The sequence below is a fragment of the Archocentrus centrarchus genome, chromosome 13 (assembly GCF_007364275.1).
Source record: "Archocentrus centrarchus isolate MPI-CPG fArcCen1 chromosome 13, fArcCen1, whole genome shotgun sequence".
NCBI classification, from domain to species: domain Eukaryota; kingdom Metazoa; phylum Chordata; class Actinopteri; order Cichliformes; family Cichlidae; genus Archocentrus; species Archocentrus centrarchus.
Genome location: NC_044358.1, coordinates 14,285,009 through 14,302,922, shown reverse-complemented (window position 1 = coordinate 14,302,922; position 17,914 = coordinate 14,285,009). Strand labels below are relative to the sequence as shown.

The 17,914-nt window shown below is 44.2% G+C and overlaps 1 protein-coding gene across 2 annotated transcripts; it reads right to left on the bottom strand.

Moving 5' to 3' along the window:
* Positions 1-2,370: 2,370 nt before the first annotated feature.
* On the bottom strand, positions 2,371-14,713 carry prdm10 (PR domain containing 10). Of its 2 annotated transcripts, XM_030745117.1 has the most exons (24): positions 14,633-14,713; positions 13,399-13,532; positions 12,964-13,125; positions 10,121-10,180; positions 9,927-10,031; positions 9,332-9,506; positions 8,925-9,166; positions 8,548-8,745; positions 8,323-8,395; positions 8,076-8,193; positions 7,857-7,977; positions 7,331-7,600; positions 7,187-7,198; positions 6,638-6,982; positions 6,067-6,222; positions 5,798-5,977; positions 5,612-5,722; positions 4,903-5,103; positions 4,679-4,822; positions 4,433-4,603; positions 3,871-4,008; positions 3,565-3,739; positions 3,367-3,464; positions 2,371-3,201 (listed from the first exon to the last, which is right to left on the bottom strand). In XM_030745117.1, exons 2-24 carry the CDS (start codon positions 13,468-13,470, stop codon positions 3,013-3,015), a joined length of 3,516 nt encoding a protein of 1,171 aa, XP_030600977.1. In that variant the 5' UTR covers positions 13,471-13,532; positions 14,633-14,713; the 3' UTR covers positions 2,371-3,012. The 2 variants fall into 2 exon arrangements, with proteins under 2 accessions (XP_030600977.1, XP_030600978.1); XM_030745118.1 differs by lacking the exon at positions 7,187-7,198 and having other exon boundaries at positions 2,376-3,201.
* Between the last annotated feature and the right edge of the window lie 3,201 nt (positions 14,714-17,914).

Sequence of the window (17,914 nt, the reverse complement as noted above, 5' to 3'; positions counted from 1 at the left end):
CTGGACCTTTCTGGGACGCTCATCTTCAGTCCTGTTATCAGTACTAATATTAGTCATTAATAACTAAATACATAAAATGTTCTGTGTGTATTCACATGAGTAAAACCATATGCTTGTTTAATGAGTTTAGTTTATTACATATTACAGGTATGGTACTGTGCGCAAATAACCACTTTTATCTTCTTTCTCGCTTCTGATCAGTTTCTCGGTAAAAGTCTTTTACAGAGTTTATTCCTCTCATCAAGAACAACAACTCCTGTGAATATGAAAAGATTTTCTCTTTATTTGCCAAAGTTACACGGGGGAACCAAATATTTCAGCCATCCAAATTATTGTGTTCCCCCTCCATGACATGGGAACATATTGATTTACCAGCAAGTCATTCTACCGAGAAATCGATCAGAAGCTCCGTGAGGACAGTCGGGTCCGCCTGTCTGGCTGCAGTTCGTGCTCCGGACACAGGGGGAACAGATTTTCACGGGGGAACAGAATTTCGCACAACACGTGTATTCATAGTGTGTCTGATACACAGCGGCATAGTTATTAAATCATCAGCTAACAATATACGTCTACCTCATTTTTCCGCTTTTTTACACGGGGGTGTTGTCGACCAACAATTGTTAGCTGTCCGCTTTTTGGCGCTCTTCCTTTTTTCAAACTACACCCCCTCCCCAGCAGCTGCTTCCACAAGCAAACGGTGAACGCTGCTGGTTGTTGTTGGGTGATACCAAGTTTTTGAGGGGAGAGGGGGGGTTACATTACCAAATGATTAAACATGCTAGTAATTTACCCAAAATTGATAATGAATAAAGAAAATTAACATGTTATTCATGGAAGATGTTTTTTGTAAATCGAAATGATGTGACTTTATTGGGGGGGGGGGGGGGTTATAGTGATTGGATCAGATTATTGGGGGGGGGGGGGTTAGAACCCCCCCATCCCCCCCGCAAATTACGCGCATGCGTACACACGACAAACACCACGAGAAAGCTGAACTCTGACAGCCGTTAGCATGTTAGCTGCAGCATCCGCCTGCCTCTGCAGTCAAAGACGAATTCAAACGATTTAACGACACATTTATTTCACAACTAAACCAACAACTCGAGTTTTATTTGCTGTGTCCCAATTTAATGTTCACTAACGTTTTACAATCAGGCTGTAACAGGTCAACTTTACATTTGTACTGAATATAAATGTTTTACGTTTACCTCAGTTATTAAAAGGTCATTTTCACTGACAAAGGATCTGCATTTATTAACTCAAGCTTAATAGCATGAATGGATATGAAGAAATTGTTTTCCTTTGTTTCTGGTTTTTAATGGAAAATGGCCCAAAGACAATCATACACCGTGGTTTTCTTTATTTATGAAAACTGAGCCAAAAGAAGAAATAAAGACGGCTTTGTTTTGTTTTTCCTGCTGCATTTAAGGGAATTAAAAAAAAAAAAAAAAGATAATTTGATTAGAAATTTGATTTTAAAAAGGATAATTTGTTGAATAAAAATATTGATTTAAAAAAAATCTCTTTTATTACCTTGCAACTTTTACAATATTTAACAAACAATTAAGGGAATTATTTTTAGTAGTAGATTGCTTATAGCCTAAATAATAAATCTTAAATATTGCCTTTAGCTTCTCCAGACCCTTTCACATCTGGACCTGCCAGTTCTGGTATTCTATGGTAAATGCCAATCAGGCTCCATTGTGCCGGGCAGTGAGCACAGCACCCACTAGAGGACGCTGGGCCTTCAGCCCCCCCCCCCCCCCTCATGAAGTCTGTGTCTGATTGTTTGCTCAGAGACATTCACACCAGCAGCTGCTGGAGGTCATGTTGTAGCTCTGCAGTGCTCATCCTGTTCCTCCTGCACAAAGGAGCATATCCTGGTCCTGCTGATGGGTTAAAGACCTTCTCCTGTCCAGCTCTCCTACAGTAACTGTCTGTCTCCTGGAGTCTCCTCCATGCTCTGAGACTGTGCTGGGAGACACAGCAAACCTGCCAATGGCACGTATTGATGTGCCATCCTGGAGGAGTTGGACTACCTGTGCAGCCTCTGTAGGGTCCAGGTATGACCTCATGCTACCAGCAGTGACCCTGACCCTAGCCAAATGCACAACTAGTGAAAACCAGAAAAGATGAGGAGGGGAAACTGTGAGTGTCCTCCACCTGTGAAACCATTCCTGTTTGGGGGTTTGGGGGGTGTCTCATTGTTGGTAATTTGATGAACACCCCCCCTCTGATACTTACTGACCTCATCAGTATCTCAGAGGTTTAAAGGACTTGATGCTGAACTCTGATTAAAGTATTCCTTTAATTTTTTTGAGCATATATATAAAAATTACAACTGACATCTAAAGTCAATTGAGTATCTTGAACTACTGGAACAGATTATTTCATTCTCTAAATTTTACTGAGCAGAGGCGACAACAGTAAACTTTTATCAACTTGTAAAAATAAAAACAAGCACATACCAAAAACGAAATGAGTAAAATCACATCAGACAACATATTACACGTGTGAGGACCATGACCCGTTTCTGACAGTCTGGAATATTTATTCCATATTCTTATTTTTTTAACAAATATTTAAAGGAATGTGTGCAAAATTACAGAAATGCAGAACGGAAGATCAAATCTGTTTCCATCACGTCAGTAACTCAAGTATCAGCAGTTTCAGTGAAAGTATTCCTAAAAAAATAAAATAAAATTCCAGTAGCTTTTTTAAAAACATGTTTAGTTTTTGTTTATAAACTCTGTCCAAAATAAGAGCATCACATTTTTTTTTTTTAAAATGTCAACTAATTTTATTTTTCTCACAAACTTCTGGCAGCTTGCAACACAACATTTAACACTTTACAGACACATAAAACTGTGCTGATGCATTTTATCTGTATATACACACGTGACAGTGACATGATCACATGACAGCGTATTTGTTCATTCATGTGCATACAAGCTGCTGAGGACAACATGCAGGATTAGTCCGTGAGGCTGCAAAGTTGCATCACTGAGCAGTTCAGGGTTTGGTGATGTGAACTTCACTGGTGCCATTCCCATTGGTGGTCGTGGTGATGATGTACTGCGTGGTAGCTTGCTGATTCGCCGGCTGCTGCTCCAGGTGTTCGGTGTGGGTCTGGGTTGCGCTCTGAGGAACGGTCTGTTTGGTCTCGAGCTCGGTCTGACCCTCAGAGATCACGTAGTGTGTCTGTAAGGATGGCGTCATGTGAAGTTACACAACAAGCTTTTAACCGTAAACTGTGAAGAATGCCTCTTTTTAAATGTCAGACTGAGCAACACTTTATAGTATGAAGCACTGAATATGAACACATGATGTGCTGGCTGTGCAACACACAGCCAAGCATTCACTCACCGTTTTCACCTGGTTGCTGCTGACTCCGGATACAGGAGTACTAGCCTCAGCTATCACGTACTGTGCATGAGGTAGTGTCATCATCTGGATCTCAGATGCTGGAAGAACAAGTTAATGTATAATTCTGACTGTAATCAGAGCGCAGAGCCATCAAAACATACAGGGGGTGAGTGGATATGGGAGGGGTACGGCACTTACGGTAGCCTCGGTAGTTCCAGTTCCCGGGGATGTAAGCATGCTGCACCGTCCCCTGCTGCTGGGTGCTGCCGGCCTGGAGGGTGTGGCTCTGGGCTAAAGTGACCGGAGTCAGCTGGGCAGGGCTCAGCTCCTGACTAGTCTGCTGGGAGGTGGGGCTCAGAGGCTGGCTGGTAACCTGAAAGAGGAAGGAGGGTTTCACCAACACGCAGGAAGAACTCTCTGACTTCTCTAATAGGCTAACGTTTCAAAAGCACATTAACTCTGTACTCTTCCTCAAAGCTGTCCTCAGAGTCCGTGTGGGTTTACCTGGGTGGCACCTTGTCCAGAGCCCGAGGGCTCAGTAACCTGAATGTGTTGCACCTGGATGGGATGCTGACTGTAGCCATGAGGGTCGTGTAGCTGGTTCACATCTACTGTTGGGTGCTGGGAATGTGGGGAGGAAGCCTGGAAACACAAGGTAAATATTACTGATACATAACCGATAAACACTATTTAACTCGTATACTTTCACATCCAGGGAGTGAAGGGCACTTTAAAAATACGTGATGACAAAGCTGCAACCCAAAGCAGTCATTTCCCAGAAGCTGCTGGTTATTTTCAGCTGTAATTACAAACTCAAACACCACAAAGGAGGCAACAAAAGCTTCAGAATTGCTGGTCTGAACCCTTAAATCAACAAGTTCGATTTAATTAGATGATGAGAGAAAAGGCTTCTTTTCATCAGCCTCGTTTCTGGAACCGGACCCAAGCTTACACCAGGACGTTGGCACTTCATGGAACAACTGCATCTGTGAGGCAGAAGACTGTAGAGACGATCCAAGCCTGCATAAAGTTTTCAAAACTATGGAGGTTGGATTTGTATTCTTACCGGCGCTACCTGGACCACCTGCAGCTGAATGTGCTGGGGCTGGGACAGGCTACCTCCTGCCTGAGACACAGGGATGTACTGGATCCTCTGGTAATCCCCCTGCGCTGGTCTGTAGTCTGTAGTTAGTGTTTGAGAAAGTTCTGTCATGGCCTGGGTCAGCAGATCTGTGGTCTGTGAAGAAAAGCATTTATCCATGTTAGGCCATGTTCTCATTAATGCTAATTCTCTGCTCTTTCCTTTTCTTACCACTACAGCCTCGGCCGTGGTGCCGTCTGCACTGATGACCGCAGGAGCACTGCTGATCACAGCTGTGGTTAACGGAGCCGGGATGGTGTTGGCCAGCTGAGCAAACTCTGGATGCTTTTTCCTGATGTGTTGGACCATCTTAGTCTAAGAAATAAAACAACACGTTACTGTGATTACTAGAAACAATCTGAATTATAACAGATGTCCTCTCTGATCAAACTTACCTTGCTGCTGTACTGTTTGGAGCAGTGTGGACAGCAGACTGGTGCAGTAGCAATGGTACCAGTCAGCTGCGTGTGGGTGCTCAACATGGGGTCCGGCTCACCGGGAGCAGCCGGGCGTAACTTACGGATGCTGGGAGGCAGCTCTGCCCCCGGGTGGTTTTTCAGTATGTGAGCTTTTCTCTTACTGGCACTCTTGTACACCTGCAGAGATCAGGTGTGCTATCATTAGATCGATGAAGGGCCCTTTCACACCGTGGGAATCGGTACAACTGCCATTTATTCTCAGTTCCAACAATGGCAGTACACAGGGCTATTTAAGGGCTGCCGCTCCAATTAGCACTTATGGAGAAATGACACCTAGGTGGATGCACAAATTTGCTATGAAGTTGTTTTAGTTGTTGCCTCCCATGGCAACAAAGTTGCCAAACGTATTAGACGTGTAACCAAAAATCAGAACAGAAATCTCCTGTGACAGTGAGAGGAGTTCATGGGCTTTCTTTAGTTTACCCAAGTTTACCAAACCTTCAATTATAGTGTTTTTGGTTTAAAAACTGTAATAATGTAACACTTTGAGATGGAACTCCTGCCCTGTGACAGCTCGGACAGGATCCAGTCCCTCTGGGTTGGATGGATAATGGACTGTACATCAAAATAAACCAATGAGTCCAGCCCCAAACTCCCTGTGGGCAGAATGGGGGGGTGAACAAACCTTGTCACAGTACTGGCAGAAGTAGTCCCTGTTGGGCTTGATGATTGGCAGCGTTAGCTCAGGCACGTCATCAATACGCATCTCTGGATGACGCTTGGACAAATGATTAACCTGTAACCAGAAGAAGAGTGAAGAGCGCTGGAATTCAACATGAAGTTAAAGCTCTCGCTTTGAGTCGCAGCTCACCAGCATTCCTCTGCGTCTGAATCCCATCATGCACACTCTGCATTTGAACATGAAGCTCTCGAAGTCGGTGGTGGGGACCTTTAGCTTGAGGGTTTTGGAGCGGTGGATCCGGTCGGCCTTCTTGGCTTCTCTGTCGGGATTGTGCATCCGCTGCATGTGCTCTCGCAGCTTATCTTTTCTCTTCATGTCACAAGAAAATCTCAGATTAGAACTTGCATAAAGTAATGTTATAAAGGGTTACTGCTCAGTGCGGTTCCTGTCCACCGTACCTTGAATTGTTTGCCACATGTTGAGCACAGGAAGTCCTTGCGGTCAGAGTGGCGCAACATGTGCAAGCGCAGCTTGTCTGGCCGGCAGAAGGCCTTTTCACAGTCTGGGCACTGGAAATTCTTCTCTGAATGGAAGCAGCGGATGTGCTTCTTCACCTAAAGAAAGGAATATTTTGTGGTCTGGAACTGAGAATACGAAGTATTTACACCGTCTACAAACCTCACAACAATATTAGAGGGTTCAGTCACAGATACATCAGAGTGATGGGCTCAGAAAACCAGCTAAATGCCTGATTAGAAGGCTGAAGAGGCTGCTAACTGAAGAACATATTTATTTAGAGCCACTTCTAAGGAGAAAAGAAATTGAGACCATTTTAGTGGCTTAATTCACATAATCTTTCTTCAGCAAACCACAGGCATGCGAGTAGGTATGAGGTGTGATCTGAAACAAAAAGCTGCAGTTTAACTTTGTTCTGTCTGCAGCATCACCCACTCTGGGTGGGTTTGTATCATTTCCTGAAAGTCTCATTCTAACAGCTCACAGAAAGGAACAAACACAGTCTTAACTAACCTGGATGAAGTCACTAAACGTCTTCTTGCAGGTAGGACAAGTAAAGCAGCCGTCCACAGCGTGCACGCCTACGTGGTCTTTGAGCAGGTCCAGCCTATCAAACGTTTCTGGGCACAGGAGACAAGCGTAGGAGCGATTCTCTGTGTGCACCAGGAGATGGTCCTCCAGTGCCGAGTCAGTCGTGAAGCTCTTGCTGCAAATGTGGCAGGAAAAGGTGTAGGCATCCCGCCCGTGGACCCGCAGGTGCTGTTCCAGCTTGTCTTTATCTCGGAAGGCCTTGCCACAGTGGGTGCATTTAAAAGGACGGAAACTCTTCCTGATGAAAAGGTGCTGCAGCGCTGCATTCTGAGATGCAAAGCAGAGAGACAGCTACTCGCAGGTACCCCAAAAATGTTTTATTAAATCAGCTAAGACACAGGAAGAGGCTGACAGATGCAGCGCAGTGTGCCAGAGGGAGACATATCCTGAGAAAAACATTCAAACTCTGGAAAATGACAAAAGAAGCCCTTGAACCGTGTGTTTTTCTGCCATCCCCCAGGTTCCACCTACCTGCACATCCATCTGTGAGGGAAGCAGGCATTGAGGAAGAGAGACACACCGTTGTAAAGCAAGGCATGGCCGCTATGACACCAAACAAGCTAACATCAAAAAATAAATGTTGCTTTTAAGCAGGCAGAAGGTCTCCAGTTTTACCCGTATTCTCTTGGCACGACGCATGTCCTGTGATGACAGATGAGCATCTGATTGGACGCTCTGTGCCGGATCCTCCTTTAGTGGGACAGGCAGGTCTGTGCTGGGGGGCGGCGCTGCAGACTCTGGGACTGGTTCCCCAGCAGGAGGTATAAGCTGGCTCTCTGCCTCAGTCCCCACCTCCCCCTCGGGCTCCATCTCCACCACCTTGAGCCCATTCTGAGCTCCCTCTGCACACTCTTCCACCGGCTTCTCCGTCAATTCAAGCATTTCCTAATAAAAAGATGAAGGCCATGATTCTTCTACTCAGTATTTCTCACTAATCTCATGATTTGATAAGTTAGTATTTTTTACTTTTACTTTGCTGTCAGTCAAAGGTGCAAACAAGTTTCGTCTCATCAAACTCGCATTTTATGCAAATAACTGTTTCATAATAGCTTAATCTGCCAGTTTTCAAAGAATCACTTTGTCTTTGAAATGTCTCAAATTGATGTTAAATCTCAGTAAGTGGTGTAAATGTTCCACTTACCGCCGTCTTCTCTCCAGCAGTGTCTGCTGGTGGATCCAAACGTATAAATTTGGGTGGGCGTCCGGGTCTTCTTCCTGTCCCGAACCTCTTCCGGCCTCTTCCTCGGCCCCGGCCTCTGGATCTGAGCGATGACAGCGAAAGTGAAGAAGACATCTGGGCTGAATGCGGCAGAAACAAAAAGGGGCAGTATGAGCTGAGGAGATAAAAAAATAGTTTTACCTGGTAACAGAGTTTAATTTGTCATCGTGCATGTTGAGATGTTGCTGCAGCTGCTCAGAGCTCACGAAGCGACGGTTACACTCGTAACAAGGCCAGTTCTTCTCCTGCTCCCGCAGCACTGCACAAACAGGAGAAGGTGAGGAGCAGCTGCAGTGGTTTTAATGGGACACTTCCCATTAACATTAGCAGGGCTGAGGCGTGGTGTCACTATTACTACGAAAAGTAAGGATGGAGTGCTGAGACTCACCTTTTCGCTCTTCTTCTGTAACATCATGAATTTTTTGATTTACAAACTCTGCATAAGATGCTGCATACCAGACCTGCAGAGGGAAATCTCATTAAAAGGATGAACTCCTGGTTCATTCAGATTTGCTTCTTTCTTTGTACTGAGTCGCTCTCCGGTAGTTTTGGTTAGTGGCCTCTTGAAAAGGTTTCATTAAACTAAAACAAAGTGATTCTGCACCGCACTGACCTTCAGCTCCTGCTTGGGTTGGATATTCTTGATGGTTGTGTAAAATATGTCTGAGCCGTACTGATAGGCCACCAAGTTCTGCTCCAGGTGATTCTGAGCAGGTCTCACAAACATCATCCAGTTACAGCTGTCCTCATCAGAAAGGTCCAACCACATGTCGGACTTCTCTCCGTCCTTCTCTGCATCCAGCAGACACACCTACGTTTAAAAAAAAAAAAAAATCACCAATCCAGGTTAAATCTCCGCAGAGCTGCTCGTACACACGTAAAAACTTCAGCTATTTTATTCATTATTGTTTTCTTCAAACAAACACTGCAATAAAAAGTACAACTAGAATTTTTTAGTAAAGAAATCAGTGCTGTGCAGCCATTACTTACTTTCAAGTGGATGTAGTGGTCCTGCAGTTCGCTCTGTGGAACCAGCGGCCCCTCCACAGGGCCGAACTGTGTGCGTTTTGGGATGCGTCTCTTAGAAAACACCCCGCCCAAAAAGCGGTCGACGTAGAGGACCAGAGGCAGACTGGCTCTCGCCTTGGACATCACCGGCCGGTTGGGGATGGGGTGGAGAGGACCGTGCTTCAGACAAACTGAGGAGTTTGCAATATTACACTCCTCGCACCCTGACAGGCCACAAAAAGGACAAAGTGATGAAGCAGAAGCTCCACAGCAGGTCCAAAAAGAAAACCTACTGAGGACACTCACGGTCCCTAAAATCTAAAAGGAAGAGCTGCATAAGGAGGAATAACCGTAACAACTGGGACTTCTACTACAAATACTTCACTCACAGAGGTTGTGTGGGTTAAACGATTGAGGCTGACGCGGCTCCCAGTCATCCAGCTCAGAGTCTTCATCCTCATCTTCATCTGAATCCTCGGTAGAGTCTGTGGCCCCAAGAGGACTAGTGGGAGGGTCTGCGATGTCACCCATGGAAGTGAGAGAATTGGACACAGAAAGCTGCTCCTGTGTGCGGATTTCAGAGCAACAACGTTCTTGGACGTTTTTACACAACATGTTAAAATAAATGATGAGTCTTCCAAAAAATGTAAAAACCAATCACATGGTTTAAAGTCAAGAAACCTTTATTTACCCTCTCTCTGTCTTTCATGCTGACATGAAAATGTAGATAATTCATCATGATATCAGATATCAAATATCTCAGTGTGGGAAAAAGACCGCATGTACCCGTAATAACCACTGATGGAATTACAAAACAATGTTTTTCCTCAAAATTGCCGATTGGAAAATGAAGCATATCATTGATGAGGCAGTTTGTGCTTGTGTTCCCCCTCTTTGTGCCAGTGTGACTGTTAAAAACAACAGCAGACAAGGCTGTTCACTTGTTTGGAAAGCTAGAGCTGCACACAGACAGTGTGTCCTCACCTGGGAAACTGGCTCCAGGATGGCTTGTGGAGCATCTGCTACATTACTGAGAACATGCAGATTGGCTGCATTCATGTTCTGCCCGCCTGGCAGGAGAACTGTGACCTATAAACAACATTTAGCTGCTTAATTATTCTGTGAAAACCATGTGGCATGCAGAGAGCGAGTAATATGACAATACCTGATAAACTCACCTGCTGAGTTGTACCATCCTGCTGAATGTAAGCCACTTGTGGCTGATCGGCAAATACGGTCTGAAAGAACAACGTGGTGAGTATGAACGCTGTGCAGTGAATAAAGTTGTCAGCACAGGTGTGCAGGCCTCAGTCCATCCCCCGTCTAAAACCATGCTCCTCACCTTTCAGTTTAAGCAGCTCTTAGATGGGAATATCTGTCCAAACTGAGACCACAGAGCCGAAAAAAAAAGTGTCTGAATCTGAGCATTTAAAGCAGTCTGCAGACTCTTCGGGCTCACGGGGAGTACTTGCACATAAACTAACCTCATTATTGAAACTTTGGCCATATTTAATATGAGCACCTGCCCCTGGAGCAGCATATACACCGATCAGGCCTAACATTGGGACCACTGATCATCCCTTCATCACGGCACTGGTGATGAAGCCTCATGAAGCTTCAAAGCATCCGACTGGTTCAAATAAAGGTTCATTTGAGGCTTTATGTGCACACAACCCCCCGCTGGCCAAAACCTTTATTACCATTTCAGCTGTGACGGCCTCACCACTGTCAGCATGGGAATAATCACTGCCAAGAATCCAAATAAATACACCGTAACTTGAGTTTGTGTGGTTCATTCATTCGTCCGGTCCCACTAAAGCAGTCCCAGCAGGTAAAACACCGGTAACTACCACAGATTTACGGCACCATCCACAACCAGTCTGTGCAACCAGCTCAAGTTCAAACCCCGCAGCCCTGCCAGTATAACCAATATAACCAGTATCTGCTGTGTTGGCCTGATTCATTCTGATTTAGTCTGAAGCTGAACATGTTTCCTGTTTGCTCTGGACTATGATGGGCCAGCTGGAACCGAATATAAAATTTGATTACGTGAACAGGACCTATCAGCAGTCACTGACAGGTCACTAAACTGTGAGCTAATTTTTTTGGTCTAAATAACTATTTCTTAATATTATTACGAGTAAATGGTATTTCCTTTCTATTTATTTATTTATTATTTGTGTTTAATTTATAATGTATGTATGTTGTCATTTATTTATAGATTTTTTTTTATATTTTTAAACAGATTGGAGAAATGCACCAGATTTGAAGGTGTCCACTGTTGTGTAAGTGCAGTAAATGCAGCTGGTTTACGAAGTCAGAGAATAATCGTGTTAAAATTCGTGATTACAGTTTTTTCCATAATGGAGCAGCCCTGCAGCAGGACACGACATGTTCATGTTGAAACTGTTGCAGCGTTTTCCAGAGATGGTGACTTCATTATTATTATTATTAAGATATAACATTTTCTCCACTGTGCTTGGACTCAGTCTGCCCCCCCGCCTTCAGAGAAAACCCTTTGACGTGACACTGAGGAGATTCATCGTGCTTTCATAAATCACATCAACGCGCAAACCAGCAGGGCTTCAGACGTCACCGGTGACGTCGCTCGCCCTCAGTGAAGAAAGCCTCGATACGCGCTTCATAAATGACTTCCTGGATTTCTCGACACGTGCTCTGAAGCCTCGGCACAGCAGTCCCATCAGTGCATGGCACCTGTTAGTGGGTGGGATCTATCAGGGATCAGGTGAAGGTTTTGTCCTCAGAGTTGATGTTAGAAGCAGGAAAAATGAGCAGCGCGAGGATCTGAGCGAGTTCGACAAGAACCAAACTGTGATGGTGGACGACTGGGTCAGAGCATCTCCAACCCTGCAGCTCCTGTGGGGTGTTCCTGGTCTGCAGAGGTCAGCATCTATCAACAGTGATCCAAAGAAGGAACAGTGGTGAACCTTTAACAGGGTCTTGAGCGGCCAAGGCTCACTGATGCACGCGGGGAGGAAAGGTTGGTCCGTGTGGTTCGATCCAACAGACGAGGCTCTGTACTGGTTCTCATAGAAAGCAGTCAGAGGACACAGGGCATCACAGTTTGTTGTGTATGGGGCTGCAGACCAGTCAGGGTGCCCATGCTGTTCACTGCTTAATGCACCAACAACAGGCAGGTGAGCATCAGAACTGAACCACGGAGCAATGGAAGAAGGTGGCCTGGACTGATGAATCGTTTTCTGGCTGAGTGCATGTGCGTCGCTTACCTGACGAGAACCTGGCACCAGGATGCACTATGGGAAGAAGGCGAGCCGGGGCAATGTTCTGCTGGGAGACCTTGGGTCCTGCCATCCATGTGGATGTTACTTTGACACGTACCACCTACCTAAGCATTGTTGCAGACCATCTACACCCTTTCATGGAGACAGTATTCCCTGTGGCCTCTTTCAGCAGGATAATGCACCCTGCCACAAAGCAATCATGGTTCAGGAATGGTTTGAGGAGCACAGCAATGAGTCTGAGATGCTGACTTGACCTCCAAATTCCCCAGATCTCAATCCAACCAAGCATCTGTGGGGAGATATGCTGGTGCTGGACAAACCAGCCCTGATCCATGGAGGCCCCACTGCACAGCTTCCAGGACTTAAAGTATCTGTTGGTAGCTTCTTGGTGCAGATACCACAGCACACCTTCAGGGGTCTACTTGAGTCCATGCCTCAACAGGTCAGGGCTGGTTGGCAGCAAAAGTGGGACCAGCACAGTATTAGAGGCAGGTGGTCATAATGTTGTGCCTGATCAGTGTATGTGAAAGAAAATATTTCCCCTTTAGTACTTATTTTTGGAAACTGTCATATAGGTGACCAAGAATGCCCCTCATATAAAACGGGGCCTAGTTTACACATAACACTTTGTGTCCGGTCTGTACTGAACACCAAACAGCAGCTGCCTATCAGGGCCCGTCGTTCTGCTTACAGGTGACATCTACACGCCCAAAATGTCAGATAAAAATATCTCTCCTCTGAATAAGATCCCAACTTACCTGAGTGCCATCTGCAGGGTGTATGTAGACCAGTGTGTGCTCCGCAGATTCCACTGAGGTATAGGAGCTTCCATCTGCTGTATAAACCACCTGCTGCTGTCCCCTGTCCGCCTGATCTCCACTGTACACTATCTGGGCCACTGTGCCACCGTCAAAATGCACCTGCAACATGTGCACACGTAACACAAAAGCTTTGAGCCATCTGCAACATGACTGCATCTGTTTTGGTGGGTATGGAACAGGAGTCTGGGTCGCTCTTTCCTATAAAGGTGAATTTAGGATTTAGCAGCCAGTAGAGCGCCAGCTGACAGAGGTAGGCGTGTACAAAAGACCAATTATTAACACGTTTAAATTATGATCATTAAACATGTTGCATCTTTTCAGTGCTCATGACTCAACTGAAGCTGTTCAAACAAGTCAAACAAGACGATGGACCTGTGTGCCGCTGTTTGAGTCACTGTTCACAGTCTGACTCCACACTGCTGAGGGCTCCTGCTTGGTCTCCATGGCAGCACTGTGCCAGGCCTTTCACCTCAATGATAACTTCCCTCCTAAGACAGCCAGGGTGCCTGCAATGCACAGACATAAGAGGATTCATTGGATTTTAATTAGAAAGCTCCAACACGATGATAAAACGGGACAATCTCGGGTCACTGGTGGTTTTGACGTTATCAAATCATGGACTAGCATTCAGATTTTTCTCTACAGAAATGTCGAGTTTCTTGGGAAAATGTATGAATGGTTGCATATACTGTCACACCTTCATCCATGTCATGTTATATGCTGGACTTGTCTTTGTGCTGGAAGCTGTGAAGCTGCAACACTGAGGCGCTGCAGCAGCCACCTCTGAGCTACATGACACCAAATTCAGAGCCACATGCCATTTGAAGCAGAAATTTTGGCTCTCCAGACAGTTTCGCTCGGCTGACATGCCAGCCTAAATACGGGCGGCATGTCTCTTCACGCACAGAGCGCAAACACAGGACTCTCAGCGGGGGTACGAGGGAAAAGGCGGTTTGCCGGCGAGGCCGCCCGGAAAACGGCGTCTAAATGCAACCGCACGTCGGTACAAAAACCACGGTGAAAATTCACGACTCTGTAAACTCATTCAGAAATCTAGTTGGTATAATCAATATTAGATTCAATTCCCCCCTATTTTAACCCCGCAGGTTCTCGGTCCCAACCGGACCATACCACAAAAACCAGCGCCGTAGAAACCCGGGCATTTACTGCACCGCTGCATTAGCATTACGGCCATATAGTCCCAATGTAAGGCCGCACTTTGAGACAAACATAACTTGTCAGGCTGAATGACGCGGGCCGCATTTTGCAATTTTTAACTACAGTGGTTTAGAAGCACTAAAGGCCTGAATTATTTGGGTAGACCCACCCGTCCCCCATTTCTAGTTGAGTCCAGCCCTTCAAGTCTACCGTGAACAAGGAAGAACAGGCTCCATTTTGGGTGGGACTAACAACAACGGCTACATCCGAAGAGACCTTCAGAAAAAAATATATATATATATATTGTACCGATTTAGCTACGCATAAACAATCCGCACATTTAATGTACAGTAACACAGAGACTGCGGAGCAGTCAAGCTACAGAACGAGTCGTTAATCAGTCCCGGGTTTTCTTTGATTTTCTGGAAAACGTACAAGTTGTTCTTACCTCAGAATGGTAGCTGCAGAGATGGCTGCATTGCATATATTAACATAATCTGCCTGGCAACACGCAGGAGCGTGGTTTCTGATTGGCAGTTATTTACTTATGGACAGAGCTGCATGCTAGTTTGAGACGTTATTTTAACTAAGCGAGTTCTTTATTCGGGGGACACAGACAATATTTTAAAATAGACAATGATGTTATCGTTTGTTTCTTTAATTCTCGTTATAACGCTTCCGTTTTTGCAGCACATTTACAGCCAATCAAAAAAAATGTATACCCTGTGGTCGTCCAATTGAATGTAACCTTTTGTCCGTAGAGGCGATTGCAGCTCTTTCTACGTTTTACCACAGCCATATGCAGCACCTTCTGTTAAATCTCTATTATTTCTACTTCTTTAAAAAAAAAAATTTATTTCTTTTAAAGGGTGGAGTTCAGAGACGACGATTGACCTAAATACAACCGGAATCAGGACCAATCAGTTCCTAGTATTTACTTCCGGTAAATATTTTCAAAATAGAGTCAACAAACAGCGTATCTGGCCAAAACAGTAGTCACCTGGTAAATTCATCTTTTTTCAATAACATTATGGCGTTAAATGCTAGTAATTAGTTTAAGACAATTCTGTTTCTTCCTTTGTGGTTGCTAATTGTCTGAGTGTGTTTTGAAGGTGATTACCGGAACAATAACGTTGCTCCCTTTCACTCCTGGCAGCTGGTTTTCATGTACAAAATTCAGCTAAATGCCCTTAAAAAGACTGGAAAAAAATTTCCATAAATACACAAACAACTAAATAAGAGGGCAATCCATAAAGTCAACACAAACAAATTCTTTAATCACAACAGTATCCCAAAGAGAAAAAAAAAAAAAAAAAAGATATCTCTTTTAATACAGAAGTGGAATTTTCACGTTTATTCCAGCATGAAACTGCTGGGTTTATAATCATTAAAGTTTGCCACCCTCAAAAAATAAGGCTACAGTTGCTGCTCTGACTGCTGTAAAAAGATCTACCATCACCTCTGCCAAGTCCAGTATTAACTCTGCGATCATTAATTCTTGCTCCTCAGTCTACTCTCAGTCACCCATCATGACAGTGAACATGTCTGTCAGATATCTTATTTTATTAGTTATATCCTGTTTGCTTAAGAAGCCATTCAGGGTGTTTTGAGTGTTTTAACACAAGAGCCTCTTTAACTGTGAAATACAAGAAGTTTGGAAGATCTTGGGCTCTTCCTACTGGAGCAAGCAAGGATATGAGCAAGATTGTCAGGGAGGCCACCAAAAACCCAATGGTTCCTCTTACAGAACTTAATAAGTTTGCCAGAAATGCAAATATTTGCATTTGCCTTTATGGTAGAGCAGCTACACAGGATCGACTCTAACAGACACATGAAATCCTGCTTTGAGTGTTTAGGAGAGCATTTAAATGACTCTTAAAATACTGAGGGAAAAAATCTCTTACCTAAAAAATGAAAAGCAGCTGTCTGCTCATTGTAAAGCATGGTGATTGCAGCATTGTAGGAGTGCTTTGCAGCACAGTGGCAGGGAAACTGGCCAGAAATGAGAGAAAGGAAAATGCAGCCAAATGCAGAGAGGTCCTTGAATAAAACCTGTCACAAAGTGCAGGTGACCTGAGACCAGAGCAGTGATTTCCCCTCCAGTGCAGAAATGATCTGAAGCAAACAACTTCAGGACAAGTCTCTGACTGTCTTCAGGTGACTCTGCCAAAGCCCAGACTCCACAGACTATCTGCAGACAGACCTGAAGATGCTCCTCATGGAGCCTGAGAGAATCTACCAGGAAGAATGAGATATGCCATTTGAATCGTACTGTGCAAATCTTGTAGAGACTTACCCAGGAAGTTGTAATGGCTGCTAAACTGGCTTTACTGTATCATGAGTCTGATTATAGCTGACATAACGTCCATAACACAAGCCCACTAGATCTCACTGACTGAAGCTAATGCCTCTATGGTGAGTAAATACTTAACTGGGGAAGCTGACAGCTCTCTGTGAGTTTAGTTACTTCATACTGAATCAATTCATTGCACCTCTAATATTTAAATGTTCAAGTCAGGTTGGAGTTTGATGCTTGGAATTAATTCACAGCTACAAAAGCCTCTGGGAGAAAAATACTGAAGACCTTCAGATAAATAAAATCATTAATAATTAGCACTGCATTCCAGTCTGTTTGTTTTATGTATTCAAAACAAAGTTTTTCTTAAATAAATAATAATAATAAAAAACAAAGTAAAACATTATTTTCTACATTCTCACTGGACTATATTAACCGGGGAGCCAAAACAGGAAATTAATTCTCTGCTCTGTTTTTTCTGGATGTGTTTTTCCTCAGGTATCTGGGGATCAAACTGACACACACCAAAATGAGTCTAAATGTATGCAAATTAGAACTGCTCTGACACGTCTAACAACTGATGTTATAAAAATTAATAACCAATCCGTGCATGCTGCCTGCAGCGAAAATCAAATTTACATGATGCTTTTTTTCCATCAGAGAAAAACAGAACTGACACTAGGAGACAAAATCAAATCACAAAAGGCCAAAGCTGCGTGTGTGTGTGTGTGTGTGTGTGTGTGTGTGTTTATAATTATCCTATTTAAACAACCAACTGAACAAAGAAAATGAAATTCCCATCTGTGATTTTATCTTCAAAACTGAAAGATGCTGTTCAGATCAACTGCAGTCTTGACAGGATCCATCAATAATATTTGCTGTTTCTAAACTATAAACAAGACTAAGATTGATATATTTTTGTGAAACATGCTTTTCTGTGAATGTGCTGTTCTCAGCTAACAACCAGAATAATTTTCTGTGGGTCAGGGTCAGGGTCAGGGTTAGGGAACATTGTGGAACGACCATGTGGAGGTCTGGATGTCTCTGGAGACGTTCCCCCTGAAAGCACCGAACGTCTCCAGAGACATCCAGACCTCCACATGGACTGTTTATTTGTTTATTGTAGTATAACTATTTTTCTTACATATGGAGCTGAATGCTTCCATCACTGGTGATCTTTGCTACTGTAATGTGTTGTTTCTTAAGACAAGTACCATCCAGAGGTTTAATTTATGCCAGGGGGCACGTGAAAAACAGGGCCTGTTGTGGAGGGCAGCACCAGCAAGCTTAGCTCAGTTCTGCTCAGTGTTAATTGGATCTTTTAATAAGCTTATTGGTCCCGCCCTCCACGGCACTCACAGTTTCTCATGTGGCCCCCTGGGGAAAATTAATACCCCTCCTCTGATTTATGGATTAAAGTAACCCAAATAAAAC